A 20,947-nucleotide genomic window follows, 5' to 3' on the forward strand; every position below is an offset into this window, starting at 1 on the left:
TTGGTTCGAGTCGTTCACAATCCCCTCCCTAATGGACTTCACCACCTTCGATGCGAAGGAGATGCTGCCTTGTCCGCAAGAACTTCTCCGTGGCGCAGGTACTGAAGGCAGGGGTCTGGTCCAACCAGACCACATGCCCCTCCTTCTCACCTTCGGGATATTGCCCACAGGTCCTTGGATCTTTTTCCTTGGGACCCGTGGTGGGCTGCTCAACACATTGTGTAGCGAACCCAGACCCTCGCAGGCTGAACAGCATCGAGTCCTGGTGTGACCGTAAGAATGGATGAGTGAATGAGAGTGTGACTGGCTCCTCTTCCCATCTTTTCTTCCCCTCTACCTCGTGGTTAGAGGGACACGGTCGTCACCCTGCTGGATAAGGACAAGATGCAGGTGAGCTACTCAACAGAGCCCCATCCTATCCCTTTCACTAGGGATAGTAGCGTATATCCACCACTTCCTCCAACAAGGGGGAGGAAGTGGATGCCAGCTTGAGACAAACCCATACTTTATGTTGCCTCTTGCAAACAGGAACAAGTTCTTGCTTGCTGGTACGAAGAGATACGCTTGCCTCTCTCTTAGTACTCGGCCCAGAGGTCTGACCATTGATCCTGCGGTGCACACCCCGATCAATCGGACAGAGGCTTGGATCCCTCCCTCGCTCTTACGACCAGGGAGGCATTCCAGGGATGGACGAACACCAGTCTGTTCATCAAAAGACTCAGATTCCTCCCACCAAGAAGTGAATCTTCCTATTGTTAAAGGACCGATGGTTTGTATTACGTATCGGAACAAATGACAATTTGTCGAAAATTGCATTTTTCCTAACTATACAAACCTGAGGTCCTTTACATATAGTCCCTCCTCATGCCACCCCTCACTCTGCGTATTTTGCATGGGCCAAAAGCAAAGTGATTTGTTTACCTCCCAGTCGCACGCCAAGCAGTTAACTACCGTTCTCCCCTTGTTCGAAGCTTACGACCGTTCCAGCTGCCGCTAGCTACTTCCTATTGTTAAAGGACCTCAGGTTTGTATAGTTAGGAAAAATGCAATTTTCGACAAATTGTCATTTTTAGAACTTTTCACATTTTTTTTATTTGTATAAACTGCATCATCCATAATTGATTTTAATGCATTTTTGTTCATTTTAGTTGGCTTCAGTGCAAATTAATTAATACTTGCAATAGAAAGTTCCCCTCACATGGTGTACTGTCAGCATAACTAAAAGGTTGCTTGCAGCATCCTTGTGACCCTGAGCCACATCCACTTTGTCAACAAGCTGCCTTAGGCGACAAACATCATCATAGCTTGTGTTTGGTCAAACGAGGAGATTACACCACAAAAGCAATAAACGAGAAGAGTAAATAATGTTGCATGTAAGGAAAAGGGAAGACTCGTCAGTGAGAGAAGTTTCAGATTCCTATGTAGAAAGACTATTTCTCCAGGTCATAGTACAAAGAACTTTAAATAATCAGACTCATGGGATGACCAGACGAGCGCTACTATAGGCATGCCACGCTTTCTTTAAAAGAAGAATATAGTAAATTACGTAATAGTTGTTCCGATACGTAATACAAATCTTTCGGTTCTTTAACAATAGGAATATACTTTTGGCGTAGCTGGAATTACGGCCGTTGAATCTTGAACAAGGTGGTTTGGCAGTAACTACCGTGGGGCAGGCTAGCCTGCCCAGATGTAAACACTCCACTTTACTTTCGGCCGTCTTCCGAAGAAGACGTGTGTTTGTGAGCTCTGGCTGACTGGTTGTTAATCTTTTTTCCCGTTGGGATCCTTTTCGTTTATTTTTTTGTATTTAAATAATTATGCATATACGGTGTTTGATATTACTAATACTAAATAAAGGTTTGTCCTTGGTTTTTCAATTAGTAATATACAAACCCACTTTTTGTGATAGCCTTTGTAACCGCCCCTCTACTTGTGTTAAGAGCCGGCGGCTAAGGTATGCCAACATATTTACATTCTTTCGCCCTTTAACACTGGCTCAGACCTGCATGAGGACGAGATATGTACTTATCGTGAGGATGAGACATGTATTTTACGTAAGTGATATTGATCCTGTAACGGGACATGTATTCATCCGGAAATTACGCTTACGCTTGGGAATTACCAAGGGAACTTCAAAGGTTTGTCCGTGTTTTGTTGTTATGGTAATTTCTCTTCTTCTTCCTTTCGTTTACTATCAGAAGAAGGTAGAAGGATGGGCGTGCGGTGCTGATATTGGGGGATCTCCTCTCACTTTGGAGGGCGGCGTCTTTGGATGTGTGAGGAGTATCCTCATTACTTAATATTTTTTTCCTTAGTATTTTACAGACTAGTGGTGATTGTGTTTTCAGCAGTATTGGTTGGATGCTCTTCATATTGGTGATCCTAACCTTGGAATTGTACCTATGACTTGTAGCATGTTGCGTACCGATCCTCGAGTGTGTGTACCGATCCCCTGCTGATAATCATTTTCATTACCACCACTATCCGGGAGTTGTCACTGGACGAAGCTGTCGTGCTGCCCTGTGAGGTTATCTACTCCTGATGGTAGAAGTCTGGCAGAAGGAGAAACCGAAGAGGAAGAGAGCTCGTCAAGTGTCTTCATCCTCCTCTTCGAGATTATCATTTCTTCATGCCTCCCCCCTACAACTTTTAAGGCTTTGCCGTAAAAGAGAAGGTGGTCTCTCCCCCCCTAAGAAGTCTCGTCACGGGACTTCTAAGGGTCTGTCTCGCTCCGGTGAGACAGGTGGGTCTTTCGTGGGTCCTCCCGTTCCTTCAGGAACGGGGCCCGTCTCTCCTTCCTTGGGGAGGAAGCAGACAGGGACCATGGCTACCGCTGGTATCTTCTCTCCCGGTTCCGAAGGTTCCACCTCCGGACCGGGAACTCTCTCGGCCGCCCGCTTGTGAACGTTACCGATTGTACGGTCACCTACGGGTGACCGTGTAGCCAGGGTCCAGACTGCGGAGTTTGCTCACCGTTTCAGGACCCAGGCACGGAGCGGAAGATGGTAGGAGTCGCTCGGGTGACTCTCGCAGTGATCGTCCGGTGCCCAGGGTTGACGTGACGTTCCTGCAGGTCCATGCACGCAGAGACTGGTGGAGGCGAGCCATCCGGCCCTCTTTTAATTAATCCTTTTCTTTCCAGAGACAGCCCCACCCAGACGACGGTTGCGTTCGCGCAACCAACCAGTCTCGGGGGTGGCAGAAGCTTTACCTGCCAGGTAGGAGTTTCGTAGCCCTCCTAGAGGAAGCGTTCTCTCTACTGCTACTCCCGCAGGTCCCTCCGGACAGGTGCAGTTGGGCCGTGTTGCTTCGGCAACTGCCCCAACTCCATCCTGGATGGAGGACCTGCCGGTTGTCCTTAGGAACTGGCGAAGAGGCAGTCCAGGAAGAAGAGGAAGGTGTAGCCGTCGTCTTCTGCCACCTCTTCCCCTTCGACTTCCGAGGCCCCCCAGCCGAAGAAGAAGAAGGTAGCCTCCTCCCCCCCTAAGAAGTCTCGCTCAGAGCCCTCTAAGGGTCTGTCCCACTCCGGTGGGACAGTTGGGGCTTCCACTGGTCCTCCTGTTCCTTCTGGAACGGGGCCCGTCTCTCCTTCCGCAAGGAAGAAGTTGACGGGGACCGGAGGGGTACCGGCTAACACTGGTACCTCCTCTCCTGGCGCCAGAAGTTCTGCCTCAACGCCAGGTACCGTCTCAGCCTCTCGTTCGCGAGAGGTACCGAGTGTACGGTCACCTGCGGGTGAACGTGCAGCCAAGACCCAGGCAACCGAGTTCGCTCGGCGCCAGGATCCAGGTGACTCCCACCAGGCCAGTGATCGCTCTCGTGGCGAGCCGCCGGTACCCAGGGTTGACGCGACGGTCCCAGACCAGCTGCGGGCTGAGGCGAGGAAGCGGTCCCCTCGGTCGCCTGGACCAGCCTTGGCTGGTCCAAGCGGCGTGACGCGCCTTGAGGACAGGCCTCGCTCCCACCACAACAGTAGATTCTGCTGGTCCCCTGACAGCCACTCCCACCGGGACCGGGCGGAGAGGGGGACCGGGCGGAGAGGGGGACCAACAGCAGCTCTTCTGACGCTCGGGACTGTCGCCGCTGTTCTCGGTCCAGCCGATCGACCAGGCCTGCAGATTGATCGCCACCGTGGGTTGGCGAGCGTCTGCAGCACCCCCCAAGCACGCTGGTTCTGCCGGTGGGCGAGGGGGGAGCGTCAGATCTACCTCTCCTATCCCTTCAACTTCCTCGGGCTACACCGGGAAGAGCAAGGCGATCAGGAGTGATGGCGAGGGGCGCGTTCCTCGCGTTCCCACCGTGACAACAGACTCTGCCAGTCCTGACCGCCGCTCCCACCGGGACCAGACGGATAGGGGAACCAGCAGCAGCTCTTCTGACGCTCGGGACCGTCGCCGCTGCTCTCGGTCTAGCCACTCGACCAGTGCAGCCCGATCACCAGCAGTTCTCCTGGAGAGACTGACGCTCCGTTCTTGGTCCAGCGTTTCCCGCAAGAAGACCGCTGGTCCAGACCGGCAGCTTGATCGTCACCGTGGTTGATGATTGCCTACAGTCCTCCCAGCCTACCGGTTCTGCTGGTAGGCAGGGGAGGAGCTCATGTAACAGCTCCCCTGACATAAGAGACCGACGCTCTGTTCCTTGGCCCAGCGTTTCTCTGCAAGAAGACCACTGGTCCAGACCTGCAGCTCGATCGCCACCGTGGTTTGGGGATCGTCTGCAGTCCTCCCAGCCTACTGGTTCTGCTAGTAGGCAGGGTAGGAGCGTCAGGTCTCCCTCACCTGTCCCTTCAACCTCCTCAGCGGAGTGACCATCACCGCCGTTCGCGTGACGGTCCGGCTGGACCACGCACACAGAGAACTCGACGAGGACTGGGAAGCGTCAGAGGACGGTATAGGCTCTCTCCTGTCAGGTACTCGCTCAGCCCCACCCAGACGACGGTCACGGTGGCGGCAGATGTTTAGCCTACAGTAGAAGTTCGTAACCCTCCTCGGGAAAACGTTTTCTCCAGACGGTACCATTTTCTTAGACCTTGTGCAGTGAATGGCTGCCCGTACTCGCTTTTCCGACCGCTAGCACCACTGGGAAGGCGAGCGCCTCTCCCTATAGCTGGGAATGGAAGGGGAAGGATCCTGCAGAGCATTCTCCGTAGGATTCCACGTCAGGGACTGCGTTCCTGGGGTGACCTTCGGGTCCTACCGGACATAATTCCTTGTCGTTGAGGAAGGATCTTGCCCTATCCTCGATTTCTACGGGAATCGGTAGGACCACCCGCAATCACTTGGGTGAAACCACGGTCCAGGGTGGGCGAGACGAGAATCCCAGATATAATTGTTACTACGATAATCGGGAATCTCGCCGAAGGCTGGAATTCCTGGAATTTCTAGCGTTCGAGAGAAGCACTGCTGCTGAAGGAAGAATATCTCGGGAGGGGCTCAGCCTGGATGGACTTGATGGTCCGTCGCCTCAGTAGGCGGCCAACCCTGGGATAGAGAAGAACGGGTGTGAACATCCGGTTCGACTTGAACTACCGTCTTCGGTATCCTGTCATCACCATAGAAGTCTTCCTCCGGGAAAACTTCTTAGCTCTCTTCAGTAGAGAATGAAGGGTGTCGGCTTCCAATCTTTATTCTTGTTCCTCGAATGGAAGAGAATTTAGGATGGAGGTCTATGTACAGGAACCTACAAATATACTACGTATATTGCCCTCACAACATGCTTCTGTTATCAGTTGAATTGTCCGAGGTGTAGGCACATACCGTAGTTAACTCTACGGGTTGTGACCAAGACGAATAGTATCTTCTTAACCCTTAAACGCCGACTGGACGTATTTTACGTCGACATTTTTTGTCTCTCGGGTGCCGACTGGACGTTTTTACGTCGACATACAAAAGTTTTTTTTAAAAATTTTTTTAAAAATTCGCGGAAAAATACTTTTAGGCCTACCAGCCGAAAACTCTTGAATCACGCGCCTTGGGGATGCTGGGAGTTCACGGATCAAGGTGTTGTTTTGTTTACAATCGTTACGCAGGCGCGCAAGCGCGAATTTCTTTCTTGCCACACTAAAAAGTATCTGTGACACATCTCGGAAATTATTTCGTCACTTTGACATAATTTTTTTACCATTTTAAATTAGCCGTTACATGGAGTATTATATATGAAAATGTGCGCATTTTTATGTAGAATACGACAAAAAAATACTCATGATTGTAGCTTTTATCAGTTTTGAGATATTTTCATATAAATAGTGATAAGTGCAAAAATTTTCAACCTTCTCGGTCAACTTGACTCTACCGAAATGGTCGAAAAACGCAATTGTAAGCTAAAACTCTTATATTTTAGTAACATTCAATCATTTAACTTAATTTTGCAACTAATTGGAAGTCTCTAGCACAATATTTCGATTTCTGATGAATTTATGAAAAAACTTTTTCCTTACGTCCGCGCGGTAACTCTTCCGAAAAAAATCATACATGCGATTGTGGTAATGTTTGCACCATTTTAAATTAGCCGTTACATAAAGTTTTATATATGAAAATGTGCGCAATTTCATGCACAATACAACTAAAAACAACCCATGGTTGTAGCTTTTATCAATTTTGAAATATTTCATATAAAAAATGATAAGTGACAAGTTTCAACCTTCGGTCAATTTTGACTCTACCGAAATGGTCAAAAAACGCTATTGTAAGCTAAAACGCTTATATTCTAGTAATATTCAAGCATTTAACTTCATTCTGAAACACATTGGAAGTCTCTAGCACAATATTTCGATTTATGGTGAATTTATGAAAAAAAATAACATTTTCTTTACGTCCGCGCGGTAGCTCTTCCGAAAAAATCATACATGCGATTGTGGTAATGTTTGCACCATTTTAGATTAGCCGTTACATAAAGTTTTATATATGAAAATGTGTGCAATTTCATGTATAATACAACAAAAAATAATTGAAGGTTGTAGCTTTTCTCATTTTTGAAATATTTGCATATAAATCACGATAAATAGAAAAAAAACCCTGTTCGGTCAAATTTGACTCTACCGAAATGGTCAAAAAACGCAATTGTAAGATAAAACTCTTACAGTCTAGTAATATTCAGTCATTTATCTTCATCGTGAAACAAATTCGAAGTCTCTAGCACAATATTTAAATTTATGGTGAATTTTAAAAAAAAAATAAAAAAAAAACTTTCCTTCCCTCCGCGCGCGGATTCTCCGCCACAAATCTCCGAAATGCGTAAGTCCCATTCTCGGAATATTTGCTCCGTTTCATATTAGGCATTTCATAGAGTTTTATATATGAAAATGTGCGCAATTTCATGTAGAATAAAACGAAAAATATTTGAAAGTTGTAGCTTTTCTTAATTCCGAAATAATTGCATATAAAAAATTTTGACATTCGGTCAACTTTAACTCGTCAGATATGGTCAAAAACTGCATTTGTAAGCTAATATTCTTACAGTATAGTAATATTCAATCATTTGTCTTCATTTTGAAAGAAATTGGAAGTCTCTAGGACAATATTTAGATTTATGGTGAATTTTTGAAAAAATATTTGTTTACGTCCGCGCGTTACGAATTCATGCATTATTTTGTGATAATATTTTCCCTGTGTTGCTTATATCGTTTTTACAATGTGTTTATATACCAAAATGATTGCAATTTAGTGTACATTACAAAAAAAAAAAGTAACTTGTTACCTTTAACCGTTTTGCGCACAGAGCGATTTGAATACAATTATACATGAAATATCGCATTATTTATATATGATAATTTTTTTCATTTCTGATGGTTGCATACTAAACTTAAGGCAATGACAAAAAAAGAGCCAAAAATTAACTCTTAATCTTCAAAACTAAGCGCGCTGTGATTTTTTGAAAAAAACAAAATATTTTTTCCGCTTCTGCGCTCCCTCTGAAACGTCTCCGGCACACGGGAGACATTTTTTTTTTTTTACCACTTCGGCGTTTAAGGGTTAATTAAACTGCAACTCGGGACTGCCCTGCAAACCTCCCAGGAGTTACCAGTTTCGATGTTGAGATACTTATGGTGTTATTACAACAACAACACCTCAGTGTTTGCATTCACCGAAATCCGTTTCGATTAAATGCAAATGCTCGCGCGTAATTTTTTGCGCTTGATGGTTCTAGCTGAACGCATTCCTTCTTGGAATGGATTACCTGGCAACTCAGGATGACGAGTGAGCGAGAGCTAGCGGTGTATGGGCTGCCTGCCGCAGCCCAGTACCAGCTAGCTCTCCCGAGAGCACGGTCGGATTATGTCTCTCTCCTCTGCAATGATTGACTACCGAACCGAATCTCTGCCTGGCAATCACAGACTTAGGTCTCTGGTTGGCTGGAATTTCGCATACGTGAATGACCATCTCTACTGCATCGCCTTGGACATTGCGAGAATTTTCAGACAGAGATATCTCAATAGACTCACTATCATCTTTCTGTTTACCACACGGTAACAGAAGTCTGTAGCCTAGTCTCCCGCTGCATCGCACCTGCCGCTGCGATAGTGCGGAAGGATTTCTTCAGACATCTGAGGTTGTCTTCTAAATATATCTCGTTTTCGTAGGTGTGCAATTGTTCATTGTTCACCCCGAATTGTAGATGTATAACGGAAGACATCGCCTGTTCCCCGCCCTGCCAGCTCTACTTCCAAGTATGTAGATGTCCTCCCTGGATAAAGCTGGGAAGAAGAAGAAGATGATTTGGCCCTTGAGAAGCGGTTCTTCAGACAGTACAATCCCTGTGTTTTCACTACTGGAGTGCTCGCTCCGCTTTCATTGCAACTCCGACTTCTCACCGAACAGCAATGAAGTAGCGGTTTAGCGTTTTCAGTCCTTTGTAAATCACAGGGATTAAGCCGTCTTCACGGGTTGGTGTCATCGGCGGAACTTTTCTACGTTCAGAATCTTGAGAGTTACTTCTCTCGATTCGGCTGTGAAGACGTAGGTCGGCATTCACCTATCACCTTCGTCTTCAACGGCACATAGTGTTGTTTCTCCTTAGTTGAGATTCAACTACTATGAGAACTGTCTTGCCATCAGGACCTTGGTCTCTAGAAGGCAATTGACTTTCGCCTGTTGGGAACATGCCTTGAGAGAATCATCATCTCGCCATCCAGCATCGGTGGCAACAGATAGACGATTTGTATGGTCTCTCGGCATAACCCTTCAAAAGGCAAGGGTCACGTGACTGCGCCTCGAATGCTTGGACAGCTCGCCTCACACAACTGAACGCAGTCAGTTGGCAGCTGTCGAAGCGTCCAAGACCGTCACGAGCTACGCTGTGGACTTTGTATCGGTTGTTCCAGATCAGTTATTACTTCGTCCTACTAGCGTGTTCCGGTACCCATAACCATCGACACCCACCATGGAATGTCGGTGTCTTTATCCACTACGGAGACGAAGAGACTTCGCTGCAGTGGGGTACGAGACCACGAGACACTTCGCTGCAGTGGGATACGAGACCGCGAGACACTTCGCTGCAGTGGGATACAAGACTGTGAGACACTTCGCTGCAGACAGATAGACCAGTATGGGTACTGGACACCACTCCAAAGAATATGTCGGACAGGAAGATGGATAGGTCATCGCGACCATATCCTTCTTTCCCTCTGGGACTGCCCACAGGTCCTTGGAACCTCATTTCCCTGGACCAGTGGTGGATGCTTGCAAGATGTGTTTGCTTACCTAGCTCCTTGACAGGACAAGTTGCATCTCGTCCATGGCGTGCAGTTGTAGAGGTAAGAAGGATGTGAGAGTGACTGGCTCTTCCCCTTCCACGCCTCATCTCTCCATTCCTCGTCCTTCGGGTTGAGGATAGGACTCGAACTCACACTGGCTGGTCTGACGATTGATGCGTTAAGCCTATACATAAGCATCCTTTTTGTTTCTTATCAGAATCATAGAAGCAATCCCGCTCCTTCCTCTAGCAAGGGGAGGAAGGAGACTGACAATAATGCAAACCCTTCCCAGACAATAATGCAAACCCTTCCCAGAACTTTACATTAATGTCTCCGACGCCAATATTCTTCACAGCCCTTTTTTGGATGAGTCACTATCCCTCACTCATTTCGAAAAGGCCCAGAAGTCTGATTCTTGATCATGCAGCTCCCATACTCCGATCAAGTTGTCAGAGGCAGCAGGGCACTCCTCCTTGCTCTTACGACCAGGAGGAGTAGCCTAAGTGCGCAGAACTCCAGTCAGTTCTAGAGGCTCACTCAGATTCCTCCCACCAATCAGTGAGCCTTCCTTATGTTAAAGGACTGAGGGTTTGTATTACGTGTCAGAACAAATCACAATTTGTCGTAAATTGTATTTTTCCTAACTATACAAACCTGAGGTCCTTTACAAATATGCCCACCTCATGCCACCCCTCAATCTGAACCTGGCCAAAAGGCAAAGTGGAGTGTTTACATCCGGGCAGGCTAGCCTGCCCCACGGTAGTTACTGCCTAAGCACCTTGTTCAAGATTCAACAGCCGTAATTCCAGCTACGCCGTAAGTAAATTCCTATTGTTAAAGGACCTCAGGTTTGTATAGTTAGGAAAAATACAATTTACAACAAATTGTGATGTTTGAAAGTTCCGCGGCCGTTTCCAGGCTCTGCCTTTAGCAATTCCTATTGTAAGTGACCGAGGGTTTGTATATTGTGCACGAACAAAGGTAAATTAAAAAGCATTGCTCACAAAAACTTAACAGGTTTAGGAGTAAAGGCTCGAGTTTTCAGGGTCACTGCAGCTTTGTAATGGGGCAGATAATCTCCTTATTAACTACAACTGATAGGACTATTACTGGCCTTTTGTCAAAAGAATACCACAGGAAATTACTCTAGGAAGTGTATTGAAGAAATCAAAATTCAGGAACCAAGAAAAATAAGATATATTACCCTGAGGGATATAAGCAAGAATTTGGAATGAAAAATCACATGTAAAAAAGTTATATTAAGTGGAACTACATTATTTCAGTGAGTGCTTGAGGCATGCAGCATCACTTAACATCCACTTTACAGGTCACTAGACAGCAAAATTATGTCCATCAGAGTGGAGAGGAATCTCGCGAGAAACACGACAGAATAAACTGTTGGTTTACAGACACTTGTGTGTGGACAACTGTTCATCTGGGAGACTTGGACATCAGTGTCTGTGGAAATCATAACCTCATTATGGGCTTAATATGATTGATTAGTTTGTTATGAACAATAATTGTTCCGACACGTAATACAAACCTTCGGTCCTTTACATAGGGATTTACTTACAGCGCCAGCTGGACCGGTCGTAAGCTTTCTAACAAGGTAGTTCAATAGTAACTGCTTGTCCGATGGTCGGGAGTCCCTCCCGACTGGAGGGTAAACATTCACTTTGCTTTCGGCCGCTGTCGGATGAGGACCTGCGTTCACCTCTCTGCCCGCCATCGTTGTGAGCCTTTCAATATGCCTTCAAGACGAAGAATTGATATCCTTGTATCGCTTTTTCTCTTACTGGTAGTACTTGTAGTGTGAATCCTACCGTAAGTACTTACTAATTTGTTTTGTTTTTTGTTTTTTCACTGTGACTCGTGGTTGCATCGTGAAGGAACATGCAAGCCCACGAGACTGAGAAGTCCCCCGCCCCCCAACCAACCAGAGAGTTTGCCCTGGTGTGGAGGACCGTCACTGTTGGGCTTTTAGGTTCACCGAACATGTGGATCCCCATTCATTGTGTACTCGGTGCCGAGGGTGTGAGTGCTCTCGGGCCGAGCCTTGTAATGTGTGTTTGTCTTGGTCAGAAGAGCAGTGGGAGCACTACGAGAGGAGGAGGAAGATGCGTAAACCGGCCAAGGGGTCGTCGGAAAGCTCTCCGACGACACCTCTGGTTATGGACACACCTTCTTCTTTCCTCCCTCCTAGTCAGCTCCCTCGCAGGGCTCTTTCCCCTCCAGGGGACGTGTCGCGTTCGGCCTGTCGAGCGCAGAGGAAGGAGTGCGGCACCTCGACATGGAATTGTACTCGGGGTGGGAACTCCACCCCCCCCCCCCCCCCCCTCCCCCACTAACCCGACTCTTGCGTCCTCAGGTGTGACTGCCGCCGTGGGTGGAGACCTCGAGCAGGTCTGGCGCTTGCTGAGCCTTCCGGGCACTCCCAGCATTAAGGGGCTGCTGCACTTGGCCGCTCCTGTAACCCAGGGCCCGGTGACGTGTACAACGACAACCATCTCAATACCTGGGTATGCTGCACCGCCACATCTGGTATACACACAGCACGTGACGATGGTGACACCATCAGCCGCTGTGCAGGCCCCGCTGTCGTTCGTGCCGCGAGAGGAGTTGGCCCCACCACCTGGGTTTCCTGTCCTCGCCCCAGTCCCTGACTTTGAGTGCCCGAATAGCTCACCGCTCGACCGGCCACCAGTTCCAGTACCAGTTCCTGCCATCGCCTTTCCAGTATCAGTTCCTGCCATCGCCATTCCAGTACCAATTCCTGCCGTCTCTGTCCCTGCCTGTGGTGTTGCTGCTACTGCCTCAGGTCCTTCCGGACAGGTGCAGCTGGGCCGTGATGCTACCGCAACTGCCCCAGCTCCGCCCTGGATGGAGGATCTGACAGTGGTCCTGAGGAAGCTGACAAAGAAGAGGTCCAAGAAGAGGAAGGTGTCGTCGTCTTCTTCGTCGTCGTCTGCTGCCGCTTCTTCCCCTTCGACTTCCAAGGCCCCACAGCCGAGGAAGAAGAAGGTGGCCTCCCACCCCCCTAAGAAGTCTCGCACAGAGACTTCTAAGGGTCTGTCCCACTATGTTGGAACAGGTAGGTCTTCCGCTGGTCCTCCTGTTCCTTCGGGAATGGGGCCCGTCTTCTCCTTCCCCAAGGAAGAAGAAGACGGGGACCATAGGGGCATCAGCTACCGCTGGTACCTCGTTTCCTGGTTCCAGAGGTTCCACCTCTGCACCGGGAACCATCTCGGCCGCTCGCTCGCTCGCGTCATCGAGTAGGTGACTGTGCAGCCAGGGTCCAGATGGCTAAGCCTGCTCGCTGCCAGGACCCAGGCACGGAGTGGAAGACTAGTGGGAGTCGCTCAGGTGACTCTCGCCAGGCCGGCGATCACTCTCATAGCGATCCCCCGGTTCCCAGGGCTAACGCAAGGTTCCACCAGATCGATCACGGGCTGAGGCCAGGAAGAGGTCTTCCAGTCATCAGGCCCAGTCTCGGCTGGGCCAGGTACCATCGTGAGGATGGGGCATGCTCCCACCGCGCCAGTGGACTCTACCAGTCTCTCAAAGGTTGCTCCCACAGGGACCAGACGGATGGCTTGACTGGTAGCAGCTCTCCTGACACTCAGGACCGTCGCTACCGTTCTCGGTCCAGCGGTTCTCCCCAGAGAGACTGCAGGACTAGGCCTGGAGCCCAGTCGCCACCGCGGGTTGGTGATCGCTTGCAGTCCTCCCAGCCAACCGGCTCTGCTGGTAGGCAGGGGAAGAGCGTCAGGTCTTCCTCTCCTATCCCTTCAACCTCTTCGGGCTACACCGGGAGGAGTGAGGCGATCAGGAGTGACCGTGAGGAGCGCGCTCCCGACGGTCCCGCCACGAGCCTGGTACGCCCAAGTTGTTGGAGGAGGCCATGAGGGGTCTGATGGGGTTCCTCCTGCTGCAGGAGGAGGGTCTCGAGAGCTGACCAACCTGGATGGATTTGACGATCCATCGCCTCAGGACGCTATCACCCCTGATATACAGAGGTCATTTGTGAAGGTCATTGTGCTGATTCGTCAGCACAATGACCTCGGGGAAGGATCGATGCTTCCGCCCTCCGAACCTCCTTCGAGGTTGGAGTCGTTCTGGGGTCCTAAGAAGGAACCGAGGACCACGGTGGGTTTGCCCTGATCTTCCTTGGCTGAAGGCGTGCTGGGCCAGGTGAACTCTCTCGTCTCCGGACAGGAGGGCTCGCTTATGTCGAGCAGGTCGGACAAGCTACTTCCCCCTCCTCTACCCCGTCAGCGGCGCTTCTACGTGCCTTCGGAGGACCTGTTGCCAACCAAGCAGGTTAACCCGGAGATAGCTAGGCTAACTCCAGGGGTGCCTCTCCATCACCTGCTGGCCGAGAATCTCTGGTTCTCACAGCAAGAGGCATCGGCCCTGGAAGCGACTGCCATGGCAGCCTTCCAAGCAGTCTCCTGGCTGGACCTGTGGTCCCTCACGGTGTCCAGAGTCACAGCCTCCTTGGGACCCATCTCTCCCGAAGGAGACTCGGCGTTCAGGAGACTGTGTCAGTCTGGAGGTAGGGCCATTTCCTACCTCGCCCACCAGACGGCCAACCTGTGGGCCAACCAGGTCCTGAGACGTTGGGAAACAGTCCTCGCTCGAGTGACCTGGGGGGCCGGTCGTGAGGTAACGATGGGTCTGCGGAGTGGACCATTGCTGGGTTCCTCCTCTCTCTTCCCCAGAGAGATGGTGGATGCTGCGGTGGAACAGCGGCGCACTGAGGACAGTGACCGCTTGGTTCACCAGGCAGGCTTCTGGGCAGCCTTGAGCAACTGCGGCCAAGCCTCGGAGCTCAGCTAGCTCTTCCTCTGCCAAGACATTGTCTGCGTCGAGTTCTAGAGGAAAGACCCAGCCTTCAACTTCTGCTTCGAGGAGTGAGCGTCAGCCCTCCTCCCAGACCTCTCACTCCCGTGGGGGATCCGCCAAGCGGAAGTCGAAGAAGGGGAAACGCTAGGGACGGTGTTCCCCTTCACCTGCTGCTGGAAGTTGGGGGGTGCCTGACGAGCCATTGGGCAACTTGGCAGCGGTATGGAGCCGAGACCTGGGTAGTGGATGTCCTTCGGGAGGGATATCTACTACTCTTTGAGTCGCGGCCACCCCTCACTTCAAACCCGGTACATCTTCAGATGTACATTCCCGGTTCTGCCTGGGACATAGCGCTTCGGGAAGAAGTCAAGTCCATGCTGAGCAAGGGAGCTGTGGAGGTCGTACGAGATCAGTCGCCGGGCTTTTACAGCTGACTCTTCCTAGTGGAGATGTCATCGGGGGGCTGGCGACCGGTGATAGATCTCTCTTCCTTGAACCGATTCGTTCGCCAGACTTAGTTCACGATGGAAAAGGCACGCTCAGTGCTCGACTCCATCAGGGAGAATGACTGAATGCTTTCGGTAGACTTGAAGGATGCGTATTTCCAAATACCCATCCATCAGTCCTCCAGGAAGTACCTCCGCTTCATCCTCTCAAGGGACGGTGTACCAATTCAGGGCACATTGTTTCGGTCTCTTTACTGCCCCACAGGTGTTCACACGAGTGTTTACTTGGTGTTGGCTTGGGCCAATTCGGTCGGGATACATCTCTTTAGTTATCTTGACGATTGGCTGGTTCTAGCGAGCTCTCGTTCGCAGTGGCTGCAGGACAGGGATTGACTCCTCAACTTCTGCCGCGATCTGGGGATCCTGGTGAATGTTGAGAAGTCAGATCTCGAGCCTAAGCAGAGGATGAAGTACCTGGGCATGCTGATCGACACGGTAGCAGCACAAGTCTTCAGCGGAGGCTCGCAGATCAGCAGGTTCGGGAGGCAGCCAGATGGTTCCTGTCTCGATGGGAACAGTCAACTCAGCAGTGGCAAGTCGTGATTGGTCACCTGTCGTCACTATAGAAGTTAGTCCCTCACGGGTGTCCTCACCTGCGGTCTCTCCAGTGGAGACTAAAGGAGTGTTGGTCACAGGCACGAGATCCACAGTCCTTCCTTGTTCCTCTCACGGAGGAAGTGAGGGAGGACCTGGCCTGATGGCTAAACGACAGGAACCTTGTAATAGGAGTACCCCTGCGCACTCCCCCTCCAGAGATGTTGCAGTTCTCAGACGGCATTGACTGAGGGTTGGGGCGTACACCTGGAACAGTTGCTGGTTGCAGGAGTGTGGAACCATCACGACAAGCACCTTCACATCAACATCCTGGAACTCAAGGCTGCGTTCCTCGCATTCCAAGAGTTTCGGGAACGGATGATGGGATACTCAGTGGTGTTGATGAGCGACAACACCATGGTAGTTGCATACGTCAACAAACAGGGGGGCCTAGTGTCCCTCCCGTTGAACCATTTGACGATGCAGGTGAACGAGTGGGCTTCAGTAGAGCATATCAGCCAGATACATTCCAGGCAAGAGGGATGTAGTGGCAGACAAGCTCAGCTGCCGGAATCAGGTGATTGGGACCAAATGGTCGCTTCACCCAGACGTGGCGGAAAGGCTCTTCAACCTGTGGGGGTGTCCAGTCATGGATCTGTACACCACACAGCACAACAGAAAACTCAAGGTTTTCTTCTCCGTCATGCAGGACCCATAGGCTGCTGCAGAGGACAGGTTCCAGCTACCGTGGGACAATCTCCTAGTCTACGCCTTTCCCCCGTACTGCCTGATTCGCAAGGTTATCAGCAGAGTGCTGGTCACCAGCAATCTTCGGATGATTCTGGTGGCACCCAAATGGCCTCAGGCTGTTTGGTATCTGGACCTGCTTGCTCTTCTCTCCGAGGCACCGCAAGAGATTCCCCCTGGCACAACCTCCTGTGCCAACCACATGTGGAATGGTACCACCGAGCAGTTCGGTCCCTGTGCCTTCACGGCTGGTGGTTATCCACCATCTCTTGCGAGCGAGAGGCTTTTCTTGCCATGCAGTAACAGAGATGGCTGTTACCTCAGACAGTCCTCTGCAGCAGTATACCGGGGAAAGTGATCCGTCTTCTGTGGTTGGTGTCGTGGACGGGGTCTCTCTCCACTCAGAGCCACTCTTCAGCAGGTAGCGGATTTCCTCGTCTTTCTTTTCCGAGAGAAGCTCCTCTCCGTCTCCGCAGTTAAAGGCTACTGAGCCGCCCTGGCCCTAGTCCTTAAACTGCAAGGAGTCAATCTTTCCACTTCTATGGAAATATCACTACCAATGAAGAGCTTTGAGAGGTCTTGCCCACCCTTGTACTTAGGAGTTTGACTCGCAGGCCCTTCGAGCTGCTCCTAGAGTCATCAGACAGGGATCTGACCCTCAAGACCGTCTTCTTGCTGGCCCTGGCATCGGCGAAGAGAGTAGGAGAACTTCATGGTCTTTCCTTCAATGTTAAGCACTCGAGGGGATGGGGATCAGTGACACTCAATTTCGTCCTGGACTTTGTAGCGAAGACTCAAAACCCTTCGGTCCCTGACGACCGGTTCGAGTCCTTCACGATCCCCTCCCTGAAAGACTTCACCAACGATGATGCGGATGAGATGCTGCTTTGTCCTGTGAGGGTGCTACTGCACTATCCTAAAGAGAACGAATCACCTCAGGCCTGAATGTCAACGCCTCTTCGTTAGCACCGGGGTTACCAAGATAGAAGTGTCCAAGAACACTATTTCTTTCTGGCTTCGTGTGGTAATCTGGAAGGCGTACGCTTCAGATGGGAGTGCCGACACCAGTACCCTTCATCCAAGAGCCCCTGAAGTCAAACGTATTGGTCCAACCCTTGCATTCCGCAAGAACTTGTCCGTGGCACAGGTACTGAAGGCAGGGGTTTGGGCCAACCAGACCACCTTCACCTCCTTCTACCTTAGGGATATCGCCCACAGGTCCTTAGACACCTTTTCCTTGGGACTTGTGGTGTCTGCTCAATAAGTTGTGTAGCTTACCCAGCTCCCTGACTGGACAAGATAGCATCTCATTCTTGTGAGACTGCATGAATGGAAGAGTGAATGAGAGTGTGACTGACTTCTCTTCCTCCTCTTTTCTTCCCTCTCCCTGCGGGCAGAGGGTGGCGGTCGTCACCACGCTGGACAGGATGATCGATGCAGGTAAGCTACGTAACCGAGCTCCATTCCATCCCTTTCACTAGGGATGGAAGCGTTTATCCACCACTTCCCTAACAAGGGGAGAAGTGGACGCCAGCAAGAGACAAACCCAAGATTTTATATTTGCTCTTGTGTAGGAACTAGTTGTTGCTTGCTATTCATAAGAGGCACGCTTGCCTCCCTCTTATGAATTTGGTGCAGAGGTCTGACCACTGATCCCGCAGTGCACACTCCAATCAGTTGGACAGAGGCTAGGATCCCTCCCTCTGCTCCTACGACCAGGGAGGGAACCAAGGTTGGACGATCACCAGTCTGTTCACAAGACACAGATTCCACCCACCAGTAGTAAGTCTTCCTTAGGTAAAGGACCGAGGGTTTGCATTACGTGTCGGAACAAATCACAATTTTGAAGTAAATTGTATTTTTCCTAACTATACAAACTGGAGGAGGTCCTTTACACATAGTCCCACCTCATGCCACCCCTCACTCTGTTCCTGGGCCTAAAGCAAAGTGAATGTTTACCCTCCAGTCAGGCAGGACTTCCGACCATTGGACAAGCAGTTACTATCGAACTACCTTGTTAGAAAGCTTATGACCGGTCCAGCTTGCGCTGTAAGTAAATCCCTATGTAAAGGACTGAGGGTTTGTATAGTTAGGAAAAATACAATTTACTTCTTAATTGTGATATTAAATGCTTCAGACTTATGTCAATTTTTGTAATAATCTTTTACCTTCTCATATTTCAGACTTTACGTGCTTGAACAACAGGTCAATGGTTTATGTTGTCAAGGTTTGCGAAAAGAACGGGGCTCCTGTGACGAATATAAGTGCAAGTTCATGTGAGGTGTTAATAAGTTCATAAAATAGTAAATAAGAAATTCTCGACCTCAGATTTGTGCATTGGTGAAAGGAGGAGAAGGAGAAAATCAAATAAGAAATAAACGAGTGATAGAAGTGATGAATAACAATAGAAGAAAGTAGAAAAGTTGGTAACTCTGTACATAAAAAACTGACATTGAAGGACCAGAGGCTAAAATGAGCACCTTAGAATATCAGTTGAAAAGTGAGACCAAGGATCCAGTATCCCTGTCTCTCGTCAAGAATGAAAATGGAGGTTTAGCGGGGGGCAGTGATGCCCCAGCCAACTATACCTCTGTCTCTTTGGATCCAATGATGGAAATCAAGACGGAAATGAAGGCGGAAGTGGAGGTGTCTTATGAGTCTGATGATGACTTGGAGTTTCACTGTGAGGATTTTACATCAGCCTTCGGAGATGAAGGCGATTCACTGCCTATCAAAAAGGAAGTCACTAAGAAGCCCTCTGCAAACCACGTGGAGTTCCACACGGGGAAGAGGACCTTCTCTTGTAATGACTGTGGGAGGTCGTTCTCCAATAAAACTCATCTGAAGACCCACATGGTGATCCACACGGGGAAGAGACCCTTTGTGTGCAAAGACTGTGGGAAGTCGTTTTCTCAGAAATCAACTCTCATTGCACACATGGTGATCCACACGGGGGAGAGGCGCTTTGTGTGTAAGGACTGTGGGAAGTCGTTTTCCCAGAAATCAACTCTCAGTGGACACATGGCAATCCACACGGGGGAGAGGCCCTTTGAGTGCCTGGACTGTGGGAAGTCGTTCTCCATGAAATCACGTCTCAGGAGACACACCGTGATCCACAAAGGGGAGAGGCCCTTTGTGTGCAAGGACTGTGGGAAGGCGTTCTCCTATAAATCTAGTCTCAAGACCCACATGGTGATCCACACGGGGGAGAGGGCTTTCACCTGCAATGACTGCGGGAGGTCGTTCTCCAATAAATCAAATCTCAAGACCCACATGGTGATCCACACGGGGGAGAGGCCCTTTGTGTGCAATGACTGTGGGAAGTCGTTTTCTGATAAATCAAGTCTCAGGAAACACATGGTGATCCACACGGGGGAGAGGGCTTTCACCTGTAATGACTGTGGGAATTCGTTCTCCAATAAATCAAAGCTCAAAATCCACATGGTGATCCACACAGGGGAGAGGCCCTTTGTGTGCAAGGACTAAATGTACTTCTTGTGATAAAACTGCATATTACCATAACATTCAGTTATGATTATTTACAAAGGGTTTTTCTTTTGTTTCAACTATCAAAATATAGTCAGTTACATGCATTTTTAGAGAGATTCTAACATTTTTAGAGGGATTCTAACATTTTTAGAGGGATTCTAACATTTTTAGAGGGATTCTAACCATTCACTGGGAGGGGGCCCCCTGTAACACATCCCCTACGAATACAAGGGATCCACTGTATATAGGATTGCAGAAAACAGCCTGGCCTAATAGCATAGGTTATTTGAGGTGCAGGTATAGGGTTGTACCCTAGGCTAAGAGACGGGGCTTAGGGTATCGCAGGCTGTCAATTGGGGTGAATGTTACAGCCTAAAGAGGGCTCCACTGTATAGAGGCAGTCCCTGATTATCGGTGGACTCGGTTAATAGTGATCTGATTTTTGGTGCCATAATGTGTCGATTTCCGGTCATTGGCACCGATACATACCGAGGCACCGTTAGCTGATTATCGGCACCACAAGTCCTAAGCTGAAAAGTCATCGAAAATTGTAAGAAAGCCTTAATTTGTTCCTACCTGATATGCAAACCCTCGGTCCTTTACATAGGGAATTACTTTCAGCTTAGCTGGAATTATGGCCGTTAAATTCTTGAACAAGGTGTGGCAGGCGGGTAGGCCAGCCTGCCCAGATGTAAACACTCCACTTTGCCTTTGGCCGTCTTCCGATGAAGATGTGTGTTTGTGAGCTCTTGCTGACTGGCCGTTGCTCATTTTCCCGGTGGGATCTTTCTTTTTTATTTTTGTTTTTTACATAAATATGTATATATGGTGTTTGATATTAATTTGTTCCGACACGTAATACAAACTCCCTGTCCTTTACATAAGGAATTAACTTACAGCGCCAGCTGGAACGGTCACAAGATTTCTAACAAGGTAGTTCGTAAGTAACTGCTTGTCCGATGGTCGGGAGTCCCGCCTGACTGGAGGTAAACATATCACTTTGCTTTCGGCCACTGTCAGATGTAGACGTGTGTATTCACCTCTGCCCGCCATCGTTGTGAGACTTCTATGGTTTTGTCAACGAAGCTGTTTTTTCTCAACTTTTCCTTGTGTAGAACTTTGAGTGGGAATC

At 49.4% G+C, this 20,947-nt stretch overlaps 1 protein-coding gene across 4 annotated transcripts in view; it reads left to right on the top strand.

Annotated features, from left to right (window-relative positions):
* LOC135204860 (gastrula zinc finger protein XlCGF8.2DB-like) overlaps window positions 1-20,947 on the top strand; it is a 129,920-nt gene that overhangs the window by 61,599 nt on the left and 47,374 nt on the right. For 3 of the 4 annotated variants that reach the window (XM_064235092.1, XM_064235086.1, XM_064235109.1), the window contains exon 2: window positions 18,510-20,365. The exons of the other annotated variant lie outside the window; for it this stretch is intronic. In XM_064235092.1, the coding sequence (XP_064091162.1) occupies window positions 18,799-19,812 (1,014 nt within the window). In that variant the 5' untranslated portion in view covers window positions 18,510-18,798 and the 3' untranslated portion in view covers window positions 19,813-20,365. The remainder of the gene's footprint in view (window positions 1-18,509; window positions 20,366-20,947) is intronic. 4 annotated transcript variants of the gene reach the window in all.

The sequence above is a fragment of the Macrobrachium nipponense genome, chromosome 24 (assembly GCF_015104395.2).
Source record: "Macrobrachium nipponense isolate FS-2020 chromosome 24, ASM1510439v2, whole genome shotgun sequence".
NCBI lineage: Eukaryota > Metazoa > Arthropoda > Malacostraca > Decapoda > Palaemonidae > Macrobrachium > Macrobrachium nipponense.